General features: G+C 37.5%; 2 protein-coding genes across 4 annotated transcripts in view; one reads left to right on the top strand and one right to left on the bottom strand.

The window, feature by feature from the left end:
- The window catches only part of zfyve28 (zinc finger, FYVE domain containing 28), a 27,816-nt gene extending 11,068 nt beyond the window's left edge, over nucleotides 1-16,748 (bottom strand). For 2 of the 3 annotated variants that reach the window (XM_016526789.1, XM_016526806.1), the window contains exons 1-10: nucleotides 16,421-16,748; nucleotides 12,389-12,529; nucleotides 8,109-8,246; nucleotides 7,682-7,884; nucleotides 7,358-7,447; nucleotides 7,094-7,183; nucleotides 6,840-6,941; nucleotides 3,568-4,998; nucleotides 3,270-3,365; nucleotides 587-750 (exon numbers count right to left, since the gene is read on the bottom strand). In XM_016526789.1, coding sequence (XP_016382275.1) covers nucleotides 587-750; nucleotides 3,270-3,365; nucleotides 3,568-4,998; nucleotides 6,840-6,941; nucleotides 7,094-7,183; nucleotides 7,358-7,447; nucleotides 7,682-7,884; nucleotides 8,109-8,246; nucleotides 12,389-12,529; nucleotides 16,421-16,459 — 2,494 coding nt within the window. In that variant the 5' untranslated portion in view covers nucleotides 16,460-16,748. The remainder of the gene's footprint in view (nucleotides 1-586; nucleotides 751-3,269; nucleotides 3,366-3,567; nucleotides 4,999-6,839; nucleotides 6,942-7,093; nucleotides 7,184-7,357; nucleotides 7,448-7,681; nucleotides 7,885-8,108; nucleotides 8,247-12,388; nucleotides 12,530-16,420) is intronic. The other variant, XM_016526798.1, reaches the window with a different exon arrangement.
- A 613-nt stretch (nucleotides 16,749-17,361) lies between these two features.
- Nucleotides 17,362-22,375, top strand: part of cfap99 (cilia and flagella associated protein 99) — a 10,493-nt gene continuing 5,479 nt past the window's right edge. The window contains exons 1-5 of the mRNA XM_016526759.1: nucleotides 17,362-17,469; nucleotides 18,268-18,412; nucleotides 18,577-18,671; nucleotides 18,912-19,024; nucleotides 22,116-22,307. Coding sequence (XP_016382245.1) covers nucleotides 17,362-17,469; nucleotides 18,268-18,412; nucleotides 18,577-18,671; nucleotides 18,912-19,024; nucleotides 22,116-22,307 — 653 coding nt within the window. The remainder of the gene's footprint in view (nucleotides 17,470-18,267; nucleotides 18,413-18,576; nucleotides 18,672-18,911; nucleotides 19,025-22,115; nucleotides 22,308-22,375) is intronic.

Here is a 22,375-nt window from a genome sequence, read left to right as displayed (position 1 = left end):
TATACCCCAGCGACTTAAGACTGCTTTTGTGGTCCAGGGTCACATATGTGTGTGTGTGTGTGTGTGTATATATTATTATTATGTATACATAAACACACACATACATGTATATATATTAAAAAATATTAAATATATAATTTTTTATATGAATATAAACATTTTAAATGTAAATGTAACATTTTTCTTGAATATATGCACATGCATGTGTGTATTTATATATACATAATAAATATACACAGTACACACACATAAATTATGTAAACAAACTTTTATTTTGGATGCGATTAATCGCGATCAATCGTTTGACAACCCTACCATGTTTTATGCATTGGCAGTGCACTTAGTAGGATACACTTTAGACTTAGCTTTACAGTGCACTTAGTAGGCAATAACAAAATGTTAAGTGTTAAACAATATAACTGGATGTGAATTATAGGACTAGATCTTTAAAAAAAAAAGGGTCAGGAAATGCAAACTAGGTTTATGGCGTTCTGGTGTGCATTTACACTGTGTAAATCAGTAGAAAAAGATTACCAAGCAAAACCTTCATCAGACTACAAATCTCACACGCCATTAGGTAACACACCTGATATGCAGACAAAAAGGCGATGGATGAGGTCACTACTGCTATGGAAACGTGAACGAATTTTGTTGTGAGCAGCAAGTTTGGCAGCTTGCAAAGCCACTTGTATCTCCTGATGATCCAGATCCTCAGACATGTCCGAGCTGGTTGTCAGGCTACTGACAGGACTGAAAGGGAAGATTATTAGGTTAAAATTAAATTAATAAATTAGTATTAACAATACTAATAAAACTAGTAACAAATCTATTCTATGATATCATTTTCTTGTGCTCGAGCTTTATAAAATGAACAACAGTAATTAAAAAATAAAGAGTGTAACTGAGTAATTCCATGATTCAAAACAGGGTCAAAATTGCCAACCTTCCCCAAGAAAGAATTTCACATAATGGAGTTAATCCAGAAAGTGTGACCCTATGGCTGAGGAACACTATGGGATTTGTGCAACAGCTTGCTGGAATCACAGAGCAAATTTTAGGACTTTTAGGATATTCACACTGATGTTAAAAGAACATTTCTGAAAAAAGTATACACTTTTCCCCCAGCAAAAGTGGTGTTTTTTCAAGGTGCTGTTATATGGATGCTAAGATGTAATTATGCATTATGCATTATGAGTTTAATGCAGTCGAGGGTGATAACCAGGGCATTCCTATATGCAACAAGATGTTCTGAGATGTTGTTTATAGCATTGTTATTTCTTTTGTCAAAAAGAGTCAAAAGAACCCATCCCCAACTTCAACCAAAGCTTTAAATGCTGCTTTTAAAGTATACATTAAATCAGATCAAGCATTTGAGAGTCAAATGCTAACATCATACTCTACTGTCTGTGGTGAAAGGCAGTGATATGAGATAATAAAACATTGCTGTGTTTGTTTGAGCAGCTCAATCAGCCCAAAACAGCACCACTGGCTTTTGGGCGGGACTACCAATGGCAGATGGGGGAGTTTTTTTTTTTAGAAAACATTGTTTGAAAACCAGAATTACACACTTCTAAAACTTAGCACCAAACACTAAACATAACCTATTGAGTGCTGTATGTATGAGTCCTAAAACCTAGATATAAGTTAGCATTTTTGTACTTCCTGTTTCATTGTGCAGAAGACAATTGGTTTTTTGGTTAAATGCCTAAGATGTCTGTATTAACACAAACTCAACATATTTACACTTTTTTCCATAGCATAAAAGATATATTTAATACCTTACTAATGACTTTTTTAAACTTTTACATGCCTGGAAAAAGGCATTGGAGGCATTAAACTCAATCACTTTCAACAGGTAAACTCATCTACTCAATAGTTCGCTTTTACAACCTTGTGTTATACTTATGCTCTTGCAAACTATTAAACTTGCAGACTTGTACATTTTAAATAAAAATTTATAAAGTTGTTAGAACCTTAGTCATGGTGACACTGAAGTCATGTGACTGTGGTGTCTATTGCCGTTTATAGCTTTTAGCTTTTTACTTCTGCCAATTGTACTTAGGATTCAAAATTCATGAGCCTTGTGTTCAGTTGCTAAATTTAGCTTGGATGTACAAACGTACAATAATTGTAAACATTTGTTGGTTGTTTATTTTGTCAAGGGAACCAGAGTCACGCCAACTTCCAGGTTATACAGAATACAACATGCTATCCCTGCAGCACTCTATAGTAACAGTGCTCACATATTCTACCTTAAAGGTTTAGTTCACCCAAAAATGAAAATTACCCCATGATTTACTAACCCTCAAGGCATCCTAGGTGTATATGACTTTCTTCTTTCAGACAAATACAATCAGAATTATATAAAAATATGTCCTGGCTCTTCCAAACTTAACAATGGCAGTGTATGGGTGTTATTGTTCAACAGTCCAAAAGAAGTTCAATAAAGCACATCCATCCATAATAAAAAGTGCCTCACATGGCTCTGGGGGGTGAATAAAGGCCTCCTGTAGTGAATCAATGCATTTCTTTAAGAAAATATCCATATTTAAAACGTTATAAACAGTAATCTCTAGCTTGCGCTAACTGTCATACGCGCAAGCCGTTCTGGGCGGATGACATAGGATGTCGGTGTAGCGTTAGCTCCAGTGAAAATATGCTAGTCTTGCGAGAACCAACATTTGTTTACAGGAGCAAAGTAAGCAAAGTTTCCTCTTGGATTACATCGAAATCCTCCAACATTTGTCCTTACAAATCCTCATTTTGTACTTCTCATTCATGACCAGTGTTTTGTTTGACTCTCTCCTCTGCGTTTCCGCGTTCGTCACTATTTATCAGCGCATGCGCTACGCGTACATCCTACGTCATCCCCCGGAAAGGCACTTTCTCATGAATGCGTGTACGACAGTTGGCGGAAGCTAGAGACAACGGTTTATAACGTTTTAAATGTGGATAATATTCTTACAAAATTGCATCGATTCGATACAGGAGGCTTTTATTCACCCCCCGGAGCCGTGTGAGGCACTATTTATTATGGATGGATGCACTTTATTGGACTTCTTTTGGGCTGTTGAACAATAACACCCATACACTGCTATTATAAAGCTTGGAAGAGCCAGGACATTTTTTATTATAACTCTGATTGGATTTGTCTGAAAGAAGAAAGTCATACACCTAGGATGCCTTGAGGGTGAGTAAATCATGGGCTAATTTTCATTTTTGGGTGAACTATCCCTTTAATCCATCAGCCAAAAGTTATACATGTTTACCTGGGTGTGTATGAACTTGACAAACTGCATGTAGTGACAGAAACACCATCTATGTCACTGCTGGGGACAGAACTGAGGGGGGACTCCTGAGAACTGCTGCGGACCATTGCAAAAAAAAACAAAAAAACATGCGGGGCAAAATGAAAATGAAATACAAGAACCAAAATGAATAACAACCATCATAATGAAATCAACTCATACACAAAAAAGGCAACAAACAAAACATTTTCAAAAGAGTCAAATCAAGAAAACCTGATTCATATCCATAAAATGAAATTTCACACTCAAGTAAACAAACCTAGAGATCTTTCTATTATCCTCCTTTGGCTGTTTTCCAAAACTTTCCGATCTCCCTTTAACCGTAGTGTTAGGTTGCGTCCGGCATCCTGTCTCCTGGTGGGTGCAACTAGGTCCTCCCTCTCCTTGTCCCGAGCCTCTTTCCTGATCCAGAAGAACCCCTGGGGCACATTTCTCACAGCAGGGACAGTGGGAACAGTCCTGACTGCCCTCATCTTCTCTCGCTTGGTTCTGCACAGAACAGTGTGGTACAGAAGGGGTGAGGTGCCCCTGAGACGGGGGCAGAGTGAGTGTTAAATGTCCATTTCCCTTTCCTGGGCTGCCAGCAGCTACTGCTGATTGGAATACAGAGCTTGTAATGGTGAGCTTGTGCTTTTCAAATCCCAGTGCCATGCCTCGTCCAGCAGGCTCCATGGCATCCTCATGGTTGTCTACGCATCCGCCAGTGCAGCACACGCAGGAGTTAAGCAGGCACTGAGTGGCAACTAAAGCCCCGCCCTCAACGGGTTCCGGAACGTCAGCCAATTGAGGTACGACAACGGCCAAGTCAGTCAAGCTTGGAGAACGAGGGTTAAAAATAACCGTGGCGGACAACTTCATTCCACCAGTCCGATTGGCGATTTCTTCCGCAGTCTGTACGCTATCCTCTTCCTGGGACCCTTCCCAGCCGTTCACCATGGGCGACCTTTCGGAGTTCCCCACGGACTCGGCTGATTGGTGCTGGCAACCCCGATTAGTGTTGTTGCTTGATTGACAGACCGTCAACCAACCGTTACAGGAGGAGTCAGTCAACGGGGCGGGACGAATGTGCTCAGGGGATCTGAGGCATACGGTAGGAAGAGGAAGCTGTCTGCGGCACAGCTCGCTAGTTACACCAGACTCCAGGTCATCCATAAAGAACACTCTATCATCATCGTGGTAGGATCCCGGGACTCTCCGCGGAGATGCCTGAGTGCTGGAGGCGGCACTGGAACCTTCAAGACTACTTCCCCTATAGGGCCGAGGCCGACGGGCTGGGGACTGATTCTGACTTGGAGGGGAAAGCAGAGTAGACATTTCGTCCCCCACTTGATGCACCATCATATTAAGTTGCTCTATCTCTTCTTCATCATACTGCATGGAACAAGCCAAGTCTGCATCTGTGGCGTCCTCCTCTTCACTCTCACTGGAGGTCTCGGGCTGCCCCTTCCTCTCCTCATCCTCCTTCCATACAGAATCTTCTTCCTTGGCTACACTAAGCGTGAGATCTACCACCTCCTCAACTCTGTCGTCCTGTTCCAGTGTCTCCAGATGGCTCTCAGGACCAGTGGAAGCGGCTGGGTCATTGGTCGACGGCATACTGGAGCCTGCAGGGAATTCCCCATCCTGGGAGACACAGAGGCTGCGCTCCAGTGTCATGAGCTCTTCTTTTGTTAAAGTCTGCAGCAGGTCCCTGACAGGAAGAACACAATTATATGACTCACAAATCTGCCATGTTCTTCAGTTGCTACATACAAATTTAATAGGGTTTACATTTTAAATCTCAGTGCTGATGCAATTTACATTTAGTCAGTTAGCAGACGCTTTTATCCAAAGCGACTTACAAATGAGGACAATAAAAGCAGTCAAAACTAACAAAAGAGCAACAATATATAAGTGCAAATGACAAGTCTCAGTTAGCCTAACGCAGTACACGTAGCAAGGTGTATATATATATATATATTATACACACGCACATATACACACACACAAAGAACAACAAGTAGATAGAATAGAAAAAACAGAAAGCTAGTGTTTGTTTGTTTTTTGTTGTTGTTGTTTTTTTTAATACAAAAATAGGAGGGGGAGGAGGAGGATAAAGGAGGGAGGAAAATGTTTTAAAGAGGATGCGAGAGTTAGGCGAATTGTTAATTTTGTTGTGATAGTATGTCCTTTTAGCAGTGAAGGCATTAGCAGAGAAAGAAGAGAGAAGTGATCGATATACATTAAGGTCAGTAGGATTTTGTGATTTGCGCCATACTCTTTCTGCAGCTCTGAGCTTAGAACGATACTCACGGAGAACATCAGATAATTTAGCAATTAAAGGGACAGTTCACCCAAAAATAAAAATTCTGTCATTAATTGCTGACCTTCGTGTTGTTCCAAACCCGCAAGATCTTCGTTCATCTTTGGAACACAAATTAAGATATTTTTGATGAAATCCGAGAGTTTTCTGACCCTGCATAGACAGCAAGGGTACTACCACGGTCAAGGCACAGAATGGTAGTAAGGACATTGCTAAAATAGTTCATGTGACAGCAGTGGTTCAAACGTAATGTTATGAAGCTACGAGAATACTTTTTGTGTGCAAAGAAAACAAAAATAACGACTTCATTCAATGATTTCTTCTTTTCCGGGTCAGTCCACCACCATTCACAAGAGCACAAGTTTTCTTTGTGCACAAAAATATTTTCGTAGCTTCAAAAAATAACGGTTGAACCACTGATGTCACATGGACTATTTTAATGATGTCCTTACTAGCTTTGTGGGCCTTGATTGTGGTAATTCCCTTGCTGTCTATGCTGGGTCAGAAAGCTCTCAGATTTCATCAAAAATATCTTAATTTGTTTTCCGAAGATGAACGAAGTTCTTATGGAACATCATGAGAGTGAGTAATGATAGAATTTTCATTTTTGGGTGAACTATCCCTTTAAAATATGGATGTCAGTTCTATCCAACTTCCATAAAGACTGTAGGCAAAGCGCGTCTGTGAGATTCAACAGTTTTCCACACGAGGAAGCGCCTTCAAAGCTAAGCTACATGGACATTAAATTCAGAAATAAAGGTATCAAAGAAAATTATATTCATGGTATGGCTGACAAGCAATATAAAAGGCAATTTTATGTGTTAAAGAAAAACTATAATCCAGTGATGTACAAATAAATTCAGGCATCAAAACACTTTTTTGATAACCTGAAAAAGACTTGTATACTGTTTGAATTTGATTTTGCTGTGCTGCTTGTGTCCAGTGTTGACAGGTGTTGTGCTTTCAAAGACATTATAATCAGTGACACTGTCTAGATTGGATGTGGTGCAATGAGACACTGAAAGTTAATTGATGCACACTCTATTTCAGACGTACTCCACGTGCCTGCACTTCTTCCGACAACAGCACAAATGGACCGTTCAGAGCTGTTTTGGAGTGGTGTAGACATGTTGTAAGCCGTCAATACATCATTGCTTCCAAATATCACACAATCAAATATGACCAAATCAGAGGTGTCAGTGAATGACTATTGTGAACACTAACCATACCTTATTTTTCTCAGCAAAGTACGAAAAGGCCGGAAGAGTTCAGACATGTCCTCTGGTTTGCGGTCGAGGTTAAGAGGCCCTTCAGAGTAGATAACAAGGCCACTAATAAGACAAAACATGACAAAAGATAGCATTACCAAATGTATGTAAGAAAAGAGTATGACACATACAGTGCAATGAAAATGAACACTCTGAGGTGGATTTAGAGGTGGAAGACATGAAAAAACAGATCATTAGAATAACATATCACTTACCAAACAATGGCAAGTCTAGGGATTGTAAACATGAGAGCTGGTTCGTAGTCATCAATCATGTCTTGTGTGAGATATTCATGCTTTAGGGCCCTTGAGATGGGAAAACAAGACATTTGCTTATTAACAGTGTGTATAATAAATAAACGTAAATAAATACAGTACAATTATTTTCATGTTTCTTCCCAATTGATAACGCAATGCTTCACCATGTGTATCGTATCGGGAGTTAGCAGGCGATACCCAATCCTAGATCTGAATATTCACCTTTCAACTGTCTCACAGAAGAGCACAATCACCTCCTGCTGGATGTAATACTCTTTAGGAGACTTCACAGGCACCATGGCTGACACATAGCTACAACAGGAAACAGACAGATCCATGATATGATTACATTAATATCACATTTTGTGACATTAATGCTGCTAAAATGACAGGTTTACAAAGCTAATCTGCTGGTGTATGAAATGTATCTTGTAATAATTTATGAACTGTCCAAAAGCATAAAGGCACTCTATAGGCATCATCATAATTATAACATCTCAATGTCAAATAAGTGGATGCAGAAATCAAAACAGCATTTTAAGGTACCTGAGCTCAAACTCAGCGAAGAGGCTGTCAAACTGACGTAGCGCCTCCTTCATGCGGTCTGTGTAGTTGTTGAGATCTCGTAGCGCTTGGTCTCGTGTGATGTTGCGTATTTCCTCCAGGCTACGGGTGAGGTCTTTAGCTAGTGGTCTCATGGCCATGCTCTCGATTTCACGATTCATAATGATCGATCCTGCTGCCAGGCACTGGAGAGAGGAGTGAAAATAATATCATCACTGCTTCTAATGAGAATCGCCCTGTGCCACAAGTGACGGCTATGATACACTGCTGGGAAAATATTGTAATGCAATACTGTTTTTTAGTAAAGCAGATCATCAAGTTCTTTATCATCTTGTTCTATTGAAAGTTAACAAGAAAGATCTCTAGGGAAGGTGCCTTGTTCTAGAGGTAAGCAGTTAGTGTGCACTACCTCTGCCCCAAACCACAGCTGCCCGGCGAGGTTGTCATGGCGGATCTCTTCTGGGAACTTCACACAAAAGTCTCTGTTGGCTCGGTCTTCGGGTATGCATTCATCCATGATCTGATTTATGATGTTTAACACATTGTCCTATCCAAATATTGTGAAGAAACACGAAATGCAGGGTTAGAACATTTACTTTGTTTAAGGGTTTAAATATATTTACATTCACTATACCAATTCCCATGATTTGCTTTCAACAAATTGCCATGACTTTTCCAGGCCTAGAATTCATGATTTTAACATTCGCTGATAATTCCAGGATTTACCATTTTCATGACTGTGGAAAATTACCGCCATTGAGAAGTTTGGGGTCAGTAAGCTTTTACAAAAAATTGTAAAACTTGAAAAACGAAAAAGTAAAGAATGCATTAAATTGATCAAAAGTGACAATGAAGACTTCAACATTTTAATAAAAGATTTCCATTTCAAATAAATGCTGTTTCTTTTTAAATAAACCAAAAAAGTTTCACAGTTTCCACAAAAAATATTAAGCAGCACAATTGTTTTTAATAGTGAAAAGAAGACATTTCTTGAGCACCAAATCTGCATATTAAAACAATTTCTGAAAGATTACATGACTAAAGACTGGAATAATGGCTATATTGGCGTTACCATCACAGGAATAGGCTATATTATATTTTAAAGGGGAACTATTATGCGAAAATCACTTTTATACGGTGTTTGAAGTGTGTGTGAAAATAACCAGCCTATAATTGTAAAAATCCACCCACTCAATTTTTTATAATCCCAATAAATCATAAACAGTCTCTCTGAACACGCGATTCCAGATTTCTCCCTACGTTAACGTCATTGCAGGGAGAAATCCCTACCATTTGTGATGATCTCTGCCCTATTTGCATAGACACACAGCCCTGAGTGAGAAGCAACAGTCCGCCATTACTGTTTTCTTGCTGTAGCTGCTTGTCAGCACCAAAGAGGCATTACAAATGTTTTGTTTTGGGATGCATCTGAGCCACTGAGGGCACTGCGGTTAAATTTAATTTTCGAAGGAAATGCCCCGGAAAAATCTGCAAAGTCCTATGTTTGTGCCAATCATTTTACACCGGACTGCGTTACAAACAGAGTTGGGCAAGTTACTTCCAAAATGTAATACATTATATATTACTAGTTACTGTCTTTTGAAAGTAATTAGTTACGTTACAATATTACTGTCTCTGAATTGTAATGCGTTACACTACTTTTGAGTTACGTTACTGACATTGTAACGAGTAATAATATTACCCAAATTGTATTAGTAATGCGTTATATTACTGCGTTACAGCAAAAAGTAATATACTACTGTAATATTATTACTTTTGTAATGCGTTACTCCCAACACTGGTTACAAATGAGGGTCAGTTCAACGCTGGATTTTCGCGAAGTTTGAGGGATCAATACCAACGCTTCAGGAGCAAACGTCAGCTCCAGACAAAGTATCACGCGTCATATTTTTTCCAAATAGCTTTGTCACTCTGTAAGGCTAATGTTGCTAGAAGCTACCATTGTTTCTGCCTGTTTTTACTGATGCTGCCTTCACGTGTTACCAGAATGATCGTAAATAGGAATACGCAGGGCTGCACGATTAATCGAATGCGATTGTCATGCGCATCTTGCCAGTAATCTCCATCACGTGCTTTCAGATGGAGCAGCACTACTACACAGAGTTGTTCACTGACAAGCTACGCCAAAAAATAATAACAAATCGCAGACAATATAATCGCGTGATTATGAAATCGAAGAAATCATTCTGCGATAATGACAGCTGTTTGCGTAGCTTCTCAGTGAACTACGGCTTTGTGTAGTAAATGCTGCTCCACCTGAAAGCACGTGAAAATACCACATTTAATAGCATGTTTTTACTCCAAACTCACTTCATAAAGTCAGTCGAGTGTTTGAAATAAATCCTTCTGTGAGATGATGTGGCTTCTTACAAAGAATAAAGCACGCAACATATTTCATAGTATTCTAAGTAGTAGTGATAAAGGCTATGTCGATTAGCATTGCATTATTATATACTTTATTACAATGAAAATGATAATAATAATTATAATAAAAACTCATATATTGTCGTAGTCCTGTGTTTATTAGTCATGTTGAATCAATGAAAGCAGTTAAATTTTCTGTTTATTCAGCTACCACTATAGGGATTTCCTGGATTTGTTTTGCCGGGTGTATTTGGAGTTTACGCAAGAGCGCCCTCTCGTTCGGATGGAGATTTACTGCTGATCACAGAACCATGCTTCACTGACAAGATGCGCATGACAATCTCAGCTTTTGCCTAATCGCTAGGGTTGGGTATCGTTTGAATTTTATCGATTCCGATTCCGATTCTTATCGATTCCTAGATCCGATTCCAATAAGATAAAAAATCCAATATAAAAAAAATTAAGTCAAACATTTAGATGTCAAACATTTATTCTGTCTTTTTACAAAGCATTCTGTTGCAGCTGAATAACACGAGCAAAAATCAGCAGCCTACAGAACACTGCAAGAGGAATTTTGCCTATGCTTTAAAAAAAATACCACAGCAAAAGCAGATTAATATAAATTTCAAATATTAAAAAGTGTTAAAGACAAGTAAACCTTACTTCATTGTTGTATGCCTGTATTTATGTAGCACCGTGGTCCTGTGAGGCACGACATTTCGTTCCACTGTATGTCCCCACATGTAGAAGAATGACAAAGCTCAACTTGACTTGACTTGACTTGACTTGAAATACAACTGAACAAAATTTCAGGTACAGAAACTGTAATTAAAAGTTTAAAAACACTGCATAGTTTTCTTTTCATAAATAAAATATAGATTAATCAATTAAAATTATTAAATATATTCAGTCAAGATCAGTGAATGATTTTCTTTTGTTCTTTGATTAACATTAATGACAGGCAGAGTGTTTATAGGCTGCTGTCTCTTTAACACAGAACGCACGCAGATCTAAATATACTGTACATGTGTGTTTTCGTTCTCTTCTGTTTACATCAGATCTAAAAATACTGTACATGTGTGTTTTCTTTCTCATCCGTTTACGTTCAGGTAAGACAAAAAAACAGCTGTTTATGATGATATACTGACGTAGTTTTCTGCATATTGGTCGGCAAATATGAAAGAAGTCAGTTTCGGCCCGGAACAACCTTTTCTACAGTCGAAATACACGGAACGGTTCGAGAACGGACACAAACCGGGAACCTGTACCGCAAGCTCTGTTCTCTGTGCTCGCGCTTCGTGTGCGCTGCACGCAAACAGGGCGCAAGTTCTTTCCGCTCCTGCACTTAAATCGTTTTTAATCACATTAAAATGCGAACGCAGGAATCGTTAAGCAGAATCGAAATGCATGCATCTTATCGAATACCCGGTTGTTGGAAATTTGGAACCGGTTCTAATACGGAACCGGTTTTCGATACCCAACCCTACTAATCGCGATTGCAATTTCATTGCGATTTATCATGCAGCCCTAGGAATGTGGTAGTTAAAAAGGCTGAACACCACTACTGAGGCCCTGTCCCAAATGGCACCCTAAACCCTTGCGGTCTTCCTCCGAGTCCGCACTTTCGTGACGTAATGCCGCTTTGACTGCCGGGTAGAAGTCGGCTGCGTAGCTCACAGGCTTGCGGGCTTGGCAGAAGTGCGGATCGAGGGTGCAAAATGGCCGCAAAGGGGGCGCTCGCGAGCACCCTTCTGAACGCTAAAATGACGAATGGGACACCCTACGGTCTCGTGGACTTAACTGACATGCACACATGGCGGTCACTGTAAGTCCGTAAGACCACAAGTGCACATGAAGTGTTCCATTTGGGACAGGGCCTGAGAGTTTCTGACATTTTCAGTGAGTAAGATTGTCCGGCTTTGTTGTTGCCGGTATGCCGGAGCATGAGCTCTTGAAGCTCCGCCTTCTTCTGTAAGGGGGCCGGGAACACCAGCTCATTTCCATTTAAAGAACAGCGCATTTTGGCTCATACCCTAAAAGTGCCAATTTTAACAAGCTATAAAAATAAAACTTCACATACACAAGCTAAAACTTCACATACACACACTGGGGACATCAGAGACTTATTTTACATCTTGTAAAAAGGGGCATAATAGGTCACCTTTAAAATATATTCAAATAGTAAATTCTAACAGACTCATTCTTCAACATTCCAGAATGGAAAACAAACACCTGCTGATAAAAATGACCAAACAAGACTAAGCTCTGTACTGTAAGATAAGTAAGTAGAGTGAACTGGTTAACCTGGCAGGAGCGGAACTGGTTGACCAGCAATGTACACCTCTGAGGGTCCTTCCTGCCGTCCAGACCGTCCAGCTCAGTGGCCACTTGGTTCAGCTCTTCATCTGCATAGTAGAACTGGGCCAACAGCTGTGGATCTGACCTCTGTATGGAGAAAAAAAAAAGTAAACAGATGGTCTGAATTAGGGCTGTGCGATATTGAAGAAAAATGCGATATGCGATACGATAATGCTTAAAGTGCCACATGCTCAGATGAAACAGTTTTACTCGGCTGTTGCTGAGTCAGTTCTGTGAACTTCTATAACTATCTTGTGTCATATATACAGTGGGTACGGAAACTCTTTGAATTCAATATGCACTGATTCTTATTTAAGCTATAAAAGTTATTTAGGTAAGAGCAGTGAGTTATTTTCTCTTTGTCTTTTGTTCATGGCCCCAAATATTGCAAGCTGTAGCGATATGTACATTTGCGATATTTCGATATATTGCACAGCCCTAGTCTGAATGATCTAATCAAAAACCAGATGATCAAACAAACTAGTTCTAAAGTAAGCAAGTATCAGAGTACTGTATGATGGATGCCTGGTGCTGTATGCGAAAATATCAGAAGAGCATGTAAGATACTAAATGACTGTAGCTATAGCTGTCAGCACTGGATTGAAGAGCACTGATGAGGATTTAGACCTTTGGACCCCTTCTGTTCCATTGGGCACTCAACAGGGAACATCCTCCATGAATTGCATCATAGACGGGACACTGTATAAGTTACAAGGTGTATTTCAAGAGCTGACATGCACTACTGCTGGGGTGGGGTCACAGCATGACTTTTTTTTTTTTTTAAGAAATTGCTTTTATTAAGAAAGAATGCATTTTTAGACTTTTACATAGTCACAAAAAAATCTATTTCAAATAAATGCTATTCTTTTGAACTTCCCATTCAAACAACCTAGATTTTTTTTTAAAATTGTATCATGGTTTCCAGAAAAATATTAAGCAGCATAACATATTCTGACTTCTGACTTCTTGAGCACCCAATCAGCATATTATAATGATTTCAGATTGATCATGTGACATAGAAGACAGTAATTTTGTTGCTGAAAATTCAGCTTTGCCATGGCAGAAATAAATTATGATAAAATTATAATAATTATACCAGCATGGCGCCGCAAATGGTTTGTAAATAACATATCTGCACACTAATAAACATATCTGTACATTTATCTAAACAATTACTTTTGTTCCTATACTTCTATTTCTGTATATAGTACATTATTCAATTTTTCTTTTTTTTATTATATTAGTGTTATATTACATCCCTACTGTGTTATTCCTATGTATGTCTGCACTATCATGTATGTCTGCACTATGTTTGTACTTTCTTCTACACTGGAAGCTCCTGTCGTCAAGTCAAATTCCTTGTGTGTGTAAACATACTTGGTAATAAAGCTCTTCTGATTCTGATTCTGATAATTGTTCACCATATTACTGTTGTTTTCACTGTGTTTTTGATCAAATAAATGCAGCTTTGGAGATTAGATTGCCAATATTTTTCTATTTTTGAATAGTTCCATTTATATTTACAATACATGTCAGTGCAAAATCTCCAAAATGATACTAGGGTGCTGTGGGTAATTACCAGTGCATTGCCATATGGTTACTAAAGTGTTCTGAGTGTTTTAATGTGTTGCTAGTCAAGAATCCAAGTCTCTGTGATATTTTGATTCTTAAATATAGCCCAGGTGTCTGTTTTTAATGCAAGTCTAGGATTTGTTTTTATATTGTTTTCCACTAGGCAAACCAAAGTTTTGTTCAATCCCCTAACCCTAAACATAAAGAAAAATAAGGGGCAAGTTTGCCTTAGCAAACAACAACACTATCTAATAAATGAAGCCTAACTATAGTCAAGTGTTATCTGCACACTGTGATATAGTATATTTGGAGTGTTTCCAGTTTGGGAAGCCTCTGTTTTCTGGACTGTGGCCGTTTATAATCTGCACATGATTTTGCCTGGAAGTGGCACGTGGCTGGGACATGGACTAGAGCTGAGTATAAGCTGATTTGAACGGGTCAGCCCTATGATTCCCACACAGTAGAAATCAAACCATTGGAGATCAATATCACCACAAAACACATGTGGATGGTTCAGAGAGGATCCTAAATCTACTTGGCTTGATTTAGATGTTCAGTTGTTCGATATATGAGTCAAATATTTGGATTAAGGCTACAACTAGATCCCATGTCTTTAATTTTAGGTCTCCCAATTAGATATCTGTCAAATAAATTCGCTAAACGGTTATTTGATATCCTAGCTTTTGCTGCTAGGAAGAATATACTGTTATCCTGGATCAGTGATAAACCCCCTTCCTTGAAGGGATGGCACAAGATTGTCAGAGAAATGATTCCATTAGAATTCTTAACATGTGTTATTCATTTGTCAACTGAAGATTTTCATCAAGTCTGGACTCCATATCTAGATTGTATTGATGTTTCTTTGAGTAATATTTTAAAGTATGGTATAGTATAATGCCCCTGTATGTCCCCTTTTTTTTATTTTATTTTATTTATTTATTTTTTGTAATTGTAATGGCTGGGCTTTGTTATTTGTTTTTAATTTAGGTTGTAAATTGTTAAAAATGTTGATTTAAAAAGATGCAATAAAAAAAAATAATAATAATAATAATAATCGCATGCGGGGAAAAAAACAAAAAAAACAAAAAAAACACGTGGAACGAAATATTTCTGTTGCACAGGAAACTACTTGGCCTATACAAAAAATAAACAATCAATACGGTTTCGCTTTGGGCGATTATTTGGGTTGTGTACATTAACAAACTTCAAAGTGATGAAAATGATGTCCGCATAAAGGTTTATGGTTACAGTACAGTTGTAAAATTAAGGCAACACTGATAATGAGGAGCAATGTCAAGTAATGCACTAACAGTGACATACTTTTCTAAGCCTCAACCAAACATCTTTAATATTTTATCAAAGACCAATATTTTACTAATTTTGTAAAAATCTGTTCATTTTAGTGAGCGCCTGACACTGCAGTTAATTCCTGATGACGACAACAACAGGCATGTTTGTGAAGAATGTATCCAAGTGAATCACAGTCATCGAGGTAGAACTGCACCCATGGGCCAAGGCTTCTTTGACAACAATGAGTGTACACCTCAAGGGATACCTTGGGTTTAATTCCAACAAAACACTTTTCTGCTCTAACATCCTGTTAGACACATTACCAAAAATGGACTGAAAAGTGACCTTCATTTCTCACAGAAAGTCTTTAACGCATTAAACATCAGTTGACAACAAAACAGTCACAAAACACAATTGCATCAGTTGCCCAAAGTGTGGATTGCAAGAATCTTTCATCACTAACCACAATGTTAGCTATAGTGAAATGTGGTTTTAGATGTGTAAAATACAAATTGCTGACAGCAGGAAAGTTTTGGGCCCCACAAAGGTCAATTAAACCTCATCAAAAACCAAACACAGCTGAGAAGAGCCAATGTACAGAAATATATCTGAGGCAATATAAATATATAAATATATTTATATTAATATAAATATATTAATATATGTTTTCATACTGCATATTTTAACAAAGAAAACAATTAAATAGCTGCCAGCATACCACACAACTGTGAACAAGCCCATTCATTATAAAGGGACAAATTCATCTGAATGAATAGTAAAGGGCTGTGTTTCAAAACGTAGTGAAGATACTACCTAGACAAAAATGTTGGCATATGATGTCCAAAATTGTTGTCAAGGTAGGCAGGTCACATTGTATGACGCTCAAAATGCTGTCTAGGTAGGCAGCTCGCATCATGTGATGCCAAAATAGCTGTTAGAGAGCTTGTATTATACGACGGCCCAAAATGCTGTGTAGGTAACGTTAGGCTGCCCACATCATATGATGTCTCGAATGCTGTCTGTAACTAGACAGCTCGCTAGGTTTTGAAACACATACACTTAATAATAAAGCTATATGATGAGTATTTCTTAAAAGTGAACGAATGGCAAGCTTACCTTTGGCTTATAAAGCCACTTTCGGAACCGATTCATCATTGGTCACCTCGCCAGTTTAGCGACAGCTCCGTACCAAACCCGAACCGGACCTTTAAACCCGCACACACACAAACACACAGCTAGCGAGCTAAGTTAGCACCTGCTTTTTTAACAAAGCCGCGTTGACAGTGTTAAGTAGAGGCCACAAAACAAACACGGGCAGTGTTAATCCACTATTAGTTAATCACGGGCTCGGACTCTGCCCTTATATCCAGCAGGCGAGAGGTTGTCTTTGTCCCCAAACACACGGGCTGCTCATGACTAAGCTAATGAGCTAGCGCTCAGTGTGACTACGGAAGTTGCGCTGCTTGACTGATTACACTGAGGTTGCCAAACACTCCGCGTTTTTTTTTTTGTAAATGATTTAGTAGCCTATATTTGTTTTTATAAATCCTTTTTGTTTACATAAATAAACACATAATGGAAAAAATAATACTTCCATCATGTCATTCACATCATTCGTTTTATTATTTTCTACACGTCTACACATTTATTTAACTTTCTTTTTTTTGTAAAGTGCTTCACGTTACTGAAATGCTATCTAAATTGATTTTTATTATCATTAATATTATATATTTTTTTCACTAAATGTTTAATTTTTGGACAAAAGAGAACAGTAATAGGCTGCTGACGTTTCCTCTCAGGAAAAGTCGGACCGCCTCGCTGTTGCCAGGCAACAACAAAACACTGTAGCTGCTGCCGGGTGGATGTTTTTCATAGGACAGTATCTTATATGAAAACCTGTTCAAGACAAAATTCAAGAACTCTTTTTTTTTAACACACTGATCATTTTTATTAGAATGCTCAGAATCAGAAAAGCTAAGTAAAAAAATATCCGCATTATCGGACCGCTATCTATTGATCCGAAAGTATATTTAATTTGGCTGAGAAATCCAGTGAGGATGAACTACAAAGAACTTGTCAACGAGGTCACAAGGCTCCTGGACGAGTTTCAAGAAGACAAACAATGCATTGACAGTTTTACAGAGGATACTGCCAAGGATCTTAAGGTATTCTTATCTAACACAGGCCTATTCTCTTCCATAATGCACATTCACATTGTCCATAATGGTCGTAATGCATTATTAAGTTATTAATTGCTGTATTTTTTTTTACTTTCTAAAATTTCTTTAAAATTACCTTTCCCTTGAAAAGTAAAGTGAGGGATTACTCTTAATTTTATGTAATTGAATTGCAGTTACTTCTGATGTAATTGCATTAAATACTGTATAGACAATAGAACAATAGTGGATTTAACATCAATTAATGTTATGTTTTTAATGTACCATTCTCCCTTTAAGAACTTTGGTCAGTTTAAGATTAATTTATGCAATTTTATTTTTATTATTTATTTGCGAGCAGTTTCATGCCTATCCTTGTATTGTTGAACTGGTTGGGGTTTATATGGGGATTAGAAAGTGATTAACTAAGTATTGCAATAGAGAGCGTAGAACAGTAATAGTTAGTACACTCTAAAAAATGCTGGGTTAAATACAACCCAGTGCTGCGGGTAAAATAGGGACAAACCCAGCTATTGGGTTGTTTTGACCCAGTGGTTGGGTTACTACCCAGAATGTTGGGTTAAACATTTAACCCAACCGCTGGGTCAAAACAACCCAATAGCTGGGTTTGTCCCTATTTTACCCAGCACTGGGTTGTATTTAACCCAGCATTTTTTTAGAGTGTAATTAGTACATGAAGATGTAATTAGTAGCTAGTAATGAATTACTTTTTTAGAGTAACTTACACAACACTGTTCTTCACTAGAGACAAATATTAATCATAATCTCATGTCTTCTGTCTTTTAGAATTTCTCCTCTTCTGACCAGAAGTTTATTATTGATACGTTGTATGGATGTATCACGCACAAAAAGCTTTTGGATGTTGTGGTCAACATCTTTTACAATCACCATGGAAAAAAATTATTCAGAGTGGATCGAAACCTGTTCATTGGTAAATATATTTTTGTTAATGTATTACAAATCATATTTTCCCCCCTCAAATATACTATATATACTATAACCCAACTATGGTTTCTTTTTGCTATGAAGTTAAATTAGATTTAGGCATTAAGTAAGGTAACAGATCTAATTTTGTCTTGTGTTTGGTTTTCTCAGTTGTCTGTTATCTCGCCATGTTCTGTCTTGATGATCTTGGCCTGGAGCATTTCAGTAGAATTATCAAGTCTCTAGACATCTCAAAAATGCACAAAGTAAGCAAAACACATGTACTATACACAAATCCTTTATGTGCACTATTTTATGGACATTTTTTATGTTTATGACATTTTAGGAGTTGGACAGGTTTATTATTATGGACCGTCAAATAATATTAATCTAGAAAAACAGAATGAAAATGTAATTTACAGTGAACTTGAATAGTAACTGAGTATAAAGTACTGATATTTCAGCATTGTACTGTACATTTACTCATTCTTTGTTTTCTGTCTCAGTTCCTGAGCTTTTTCTTTAATATCAGCAACCTCACAACACATATCCAGAGGGAATGGAGTCACATCTATGATGCTGTTGTTGTAGATAATAACTGGATCACCCCTTTGCTGAGGTAAAATAATAATAATAAACAAGAAAGAGTGTTTATTAGTGCTGTATATCACATTATTTGACAGTGTGATGCATATGTACAATGATACCTTTAGCTGATGTGACCTTAAAAGCTGGTGTTGCTTTAAATCACACTATGAAAAAAATAAATACATATCCCAAATTAGTGTCCCAAAGAGTGTCTGTATGTCATCAGTTGAATTAGGTATATTAATTAGGTGGATGTTTTTAGGAATCATTCAGTTATTAATGAGAGTATGAATTCTAGTTGGAGGCTTGAAAGGGTGTGGCTCATTGTTTCCTGATGCCAGAACATGTAACGAATAGATCTTGCTCTAAACAAGCTTTTGCACTTTTATTTCTGTTATTTATTAATAGTTGTTAGCAAGCATTCTGCTGATGTCCTTATTCTTATTATCAGATGGTGCAATGAGATTGAGGTGCTGTTGGATCAGCTTGCCAAAAAAATGAGCAGAGGAAACCTGCCCAAACAATCTCCCAGGAAAAACACTAAGCCCAGGGAATTTGATCTGACCCAGCCCAAAACTCGACTACTCCCTGCTCCTGAAGTTATTCCACAGAAGGACAAGCTCAAGCCGGCAAGTATTAAAATAAATACTTGAAATAATGAAATATGTGTTTTATGAGTCAGTCTTTTTTTTTTTTTTTTAATCTATTGAAAAAACACCTAACTCATTTCATCCAATCAACATTTTATTATTGCATTATTGGTTGTTTGGGAAAAGGTCAAAAGATTCAGATATTAGACCAGTACATTATAACAGTGGTTCTTAACCAGGAGGCTGGCGACTCAGGACATTTCCAGGGGGGGGAACAGGATCAAATATATTAAAATAATTTAAATCTAATAAAATGCTAAAAATGCATAAACTGCTAAATCAATAACCAACAACTAAAAGTCAATAACTATTGATTTTATCGAAGAAACATATGCTTTATGAAACTTCTAGAATCACAAAATAATAATGGTTAATAAATGTAATATATTAATACTCTCAGTTTCTATTAATTAAACAATTAAAAACAAGCAGCTTTGTCAAGAAATATGAGGAGTGGCTTTCAAATATTGCGTTGGACAATGGGGGCCTTTGAGTCAAAAAGGCTGAGAACCACTGCATTATGAAATTGTTCACTTAGATGGTAAAATTATGTTGATTGTGGCATTTGCTTGCCTCCTTCCTCAGGTACCAACCACCACTCACAGATCTCCAAAGGAACCAGAGATTCTGGATGATATGAAGCAGAGGAACAGACAGAAAGCTTTTGTAAGCCCAATCAGAGAGATGCTGGGAAGCAAACTGCTTTTAGTTTTGTCGCAGTTATTACATTAATTTCCATTCAGACCTTACCTCATGATGTTTTTTACTTTCACCATTAGCAAATCCTGAATGAAGCAAACTCTCTGCAGTTCAGATGTGCAAATCCGCAGAAGTCTGAGAAAACACAAGTTAGTGTCTTATAGCACAGCTGAATTGAGCTAATGTTTTTTCTTCAATGCCTTAGCATCACAGAATTCAAAAGCTATAAATGTTTATATTTCCTGATAAACAGAATGTGCTATCCCAAATTCTTCAAAGCCATGATGCTGAACTCCAATTTGACAAGGGACAAACCCAGCAATTGGGTTGTTTTGACCCAGTGGTTGGGTTACTACCCAGAATGTTGGGTTAAACATTTAACCCAACCGCTGGGTCAAAACAACCCAATAGCTGGGTTTGTCCCTATTTTACCCAGCACTGGGTTGTATTTAACCCAGCATTTTTTTAGAGTGTAATTAGTACATGAAGATGTAATTAGTAGCTAGTAATGAATTACTTTTTTAGAGTAACTTACACAACACTGTTCTTCACTAGAGACAAATATTAATCATAATCTCATGTCTTCTGTCTTTTAGAATTTCTCCTCTTCTGACCAGAAGTTTATTATTGATACGTTGTATGGATGTATCACGCACAAAAAGCTTTTGGATGTTGTGGTCAACATCTTTTACAATCACCATGGAAAAAAATTATTCAGAGTGGATCGAAACCTGTTCATTGGTAAATATATTTTTGTTAATGTATTACAAATCATATTTTCCCCCCTCAAATATACTATATATACTATAACCCAACTATGGTTTCTTTTTGCTATGAAGTTAAATTAGATTTAGGCATTAAGTAAGGTAACAGATCTAATTTTGTCTTGTGTTTGGTTTTCTCAGTTGTCTGTTATCTCGCCATGTTCTGTCTTGATGATCTTGGCCTGGAGCATTTCAGTAGAATTATCAAGTCTCTAGACATCTCAAAAATGCACAAAGTAAGCAAAACACATGTACTATACACAAATCCTTTATGTGCACTATTTTATGGACATTTTTTATGTTTATGACATTTTAGGAGTTGGACAGGTTTATTATTATGGACCGTCAAATAATATTAATCTAGAAAAACAGAATGAAAATGTAATTTACAGTGAACTTGAATAGTAACTGAGTATAAAGTACTGATATTTCAGCATTGTACTGTACATTTACTCATTCTTTGTTTTCTGTCTCAGTTCCTGAGCTTTTTCTTTAATATCAGCAACCTCACAACACATATCCAGAGGGAATGGAGTCACATCTATGATGCTGTTGTTGTAGATAATAACTGGATCACCCCTTTGCTGAGGTAAAATAATAATAATAAACAAGAAAGAGTGTTTATTAGTGCTGTATATCACATTATTTGACAGTGTGATGCATATGTACAATGATACCTTTAGCTGATGTGACCTTAAAAGCTGGTGTTGCTTTAAATCACACTATGAAAAAAATAAATACATATCCCAAATTAGTGTCCCAAAGAGTGTCTGTATGTCATCAGTTGAATTAGGTATATTAATTAGGTGGATGTTTTTAGGAATCATTCAGTTATTAATGAGAGTATGAATTCTAGTTGGAGGCTTGAAAGGGTGTGGCTCATTGTTTCCTGATGCCAGAACATGTAACGAATAGATCTTGCTCTAAACAAGCTTTTGCACTTTTATTTCTGTTATTTATTAATAGTTGTTAGCAAGCATTCTGCTGATGTCCTTATTCTTATTATCAGATGGTGCAATGAGATTGAGGTGCTGTTGGATCAGCTTGCCAAAAAAATGGGCAGAGGAAATCTGCCAAAAAAATCTCCCAGGAAAAACACTAAACCCAGGGAATTTGATCTGACCCAGCCCAAAGCTCGACCACTCCCTGCTCCTGAAGTCATTCCACAGCAGGACAAGCCCAAGCCCAAGCCGGCAAGTATATAAATACTTGAAATAATGGAGTATTTAATTTATGAGTCAGCCTTTTTTTTTTTTTTATCTATTGAAA

This window comes from Sinocyclocheilus rhinocerous, unplaced genomic scaffold (assembly GCF_001515625.1).
Source record: "Sinocyclocheilus rhinocerous isolate Xijiao unplaced genomic scaffold, SAMN03320098_v1.1 scaffold343, whole genome shotgun sequence".
Taxonomy (NCBI): Eukaryota; Metazoa; Chordata; class Actinopteri; order Cypriniformes; family Cyprinidae; genus Sinocyclocheilus; species Sinocyclocheilus rhinocerous.
The sequence above is the reverse complement of the archived record's forward strand: the minus strand, read 5'-3'. Positions and strand labels throughout refer to the sequence as shown.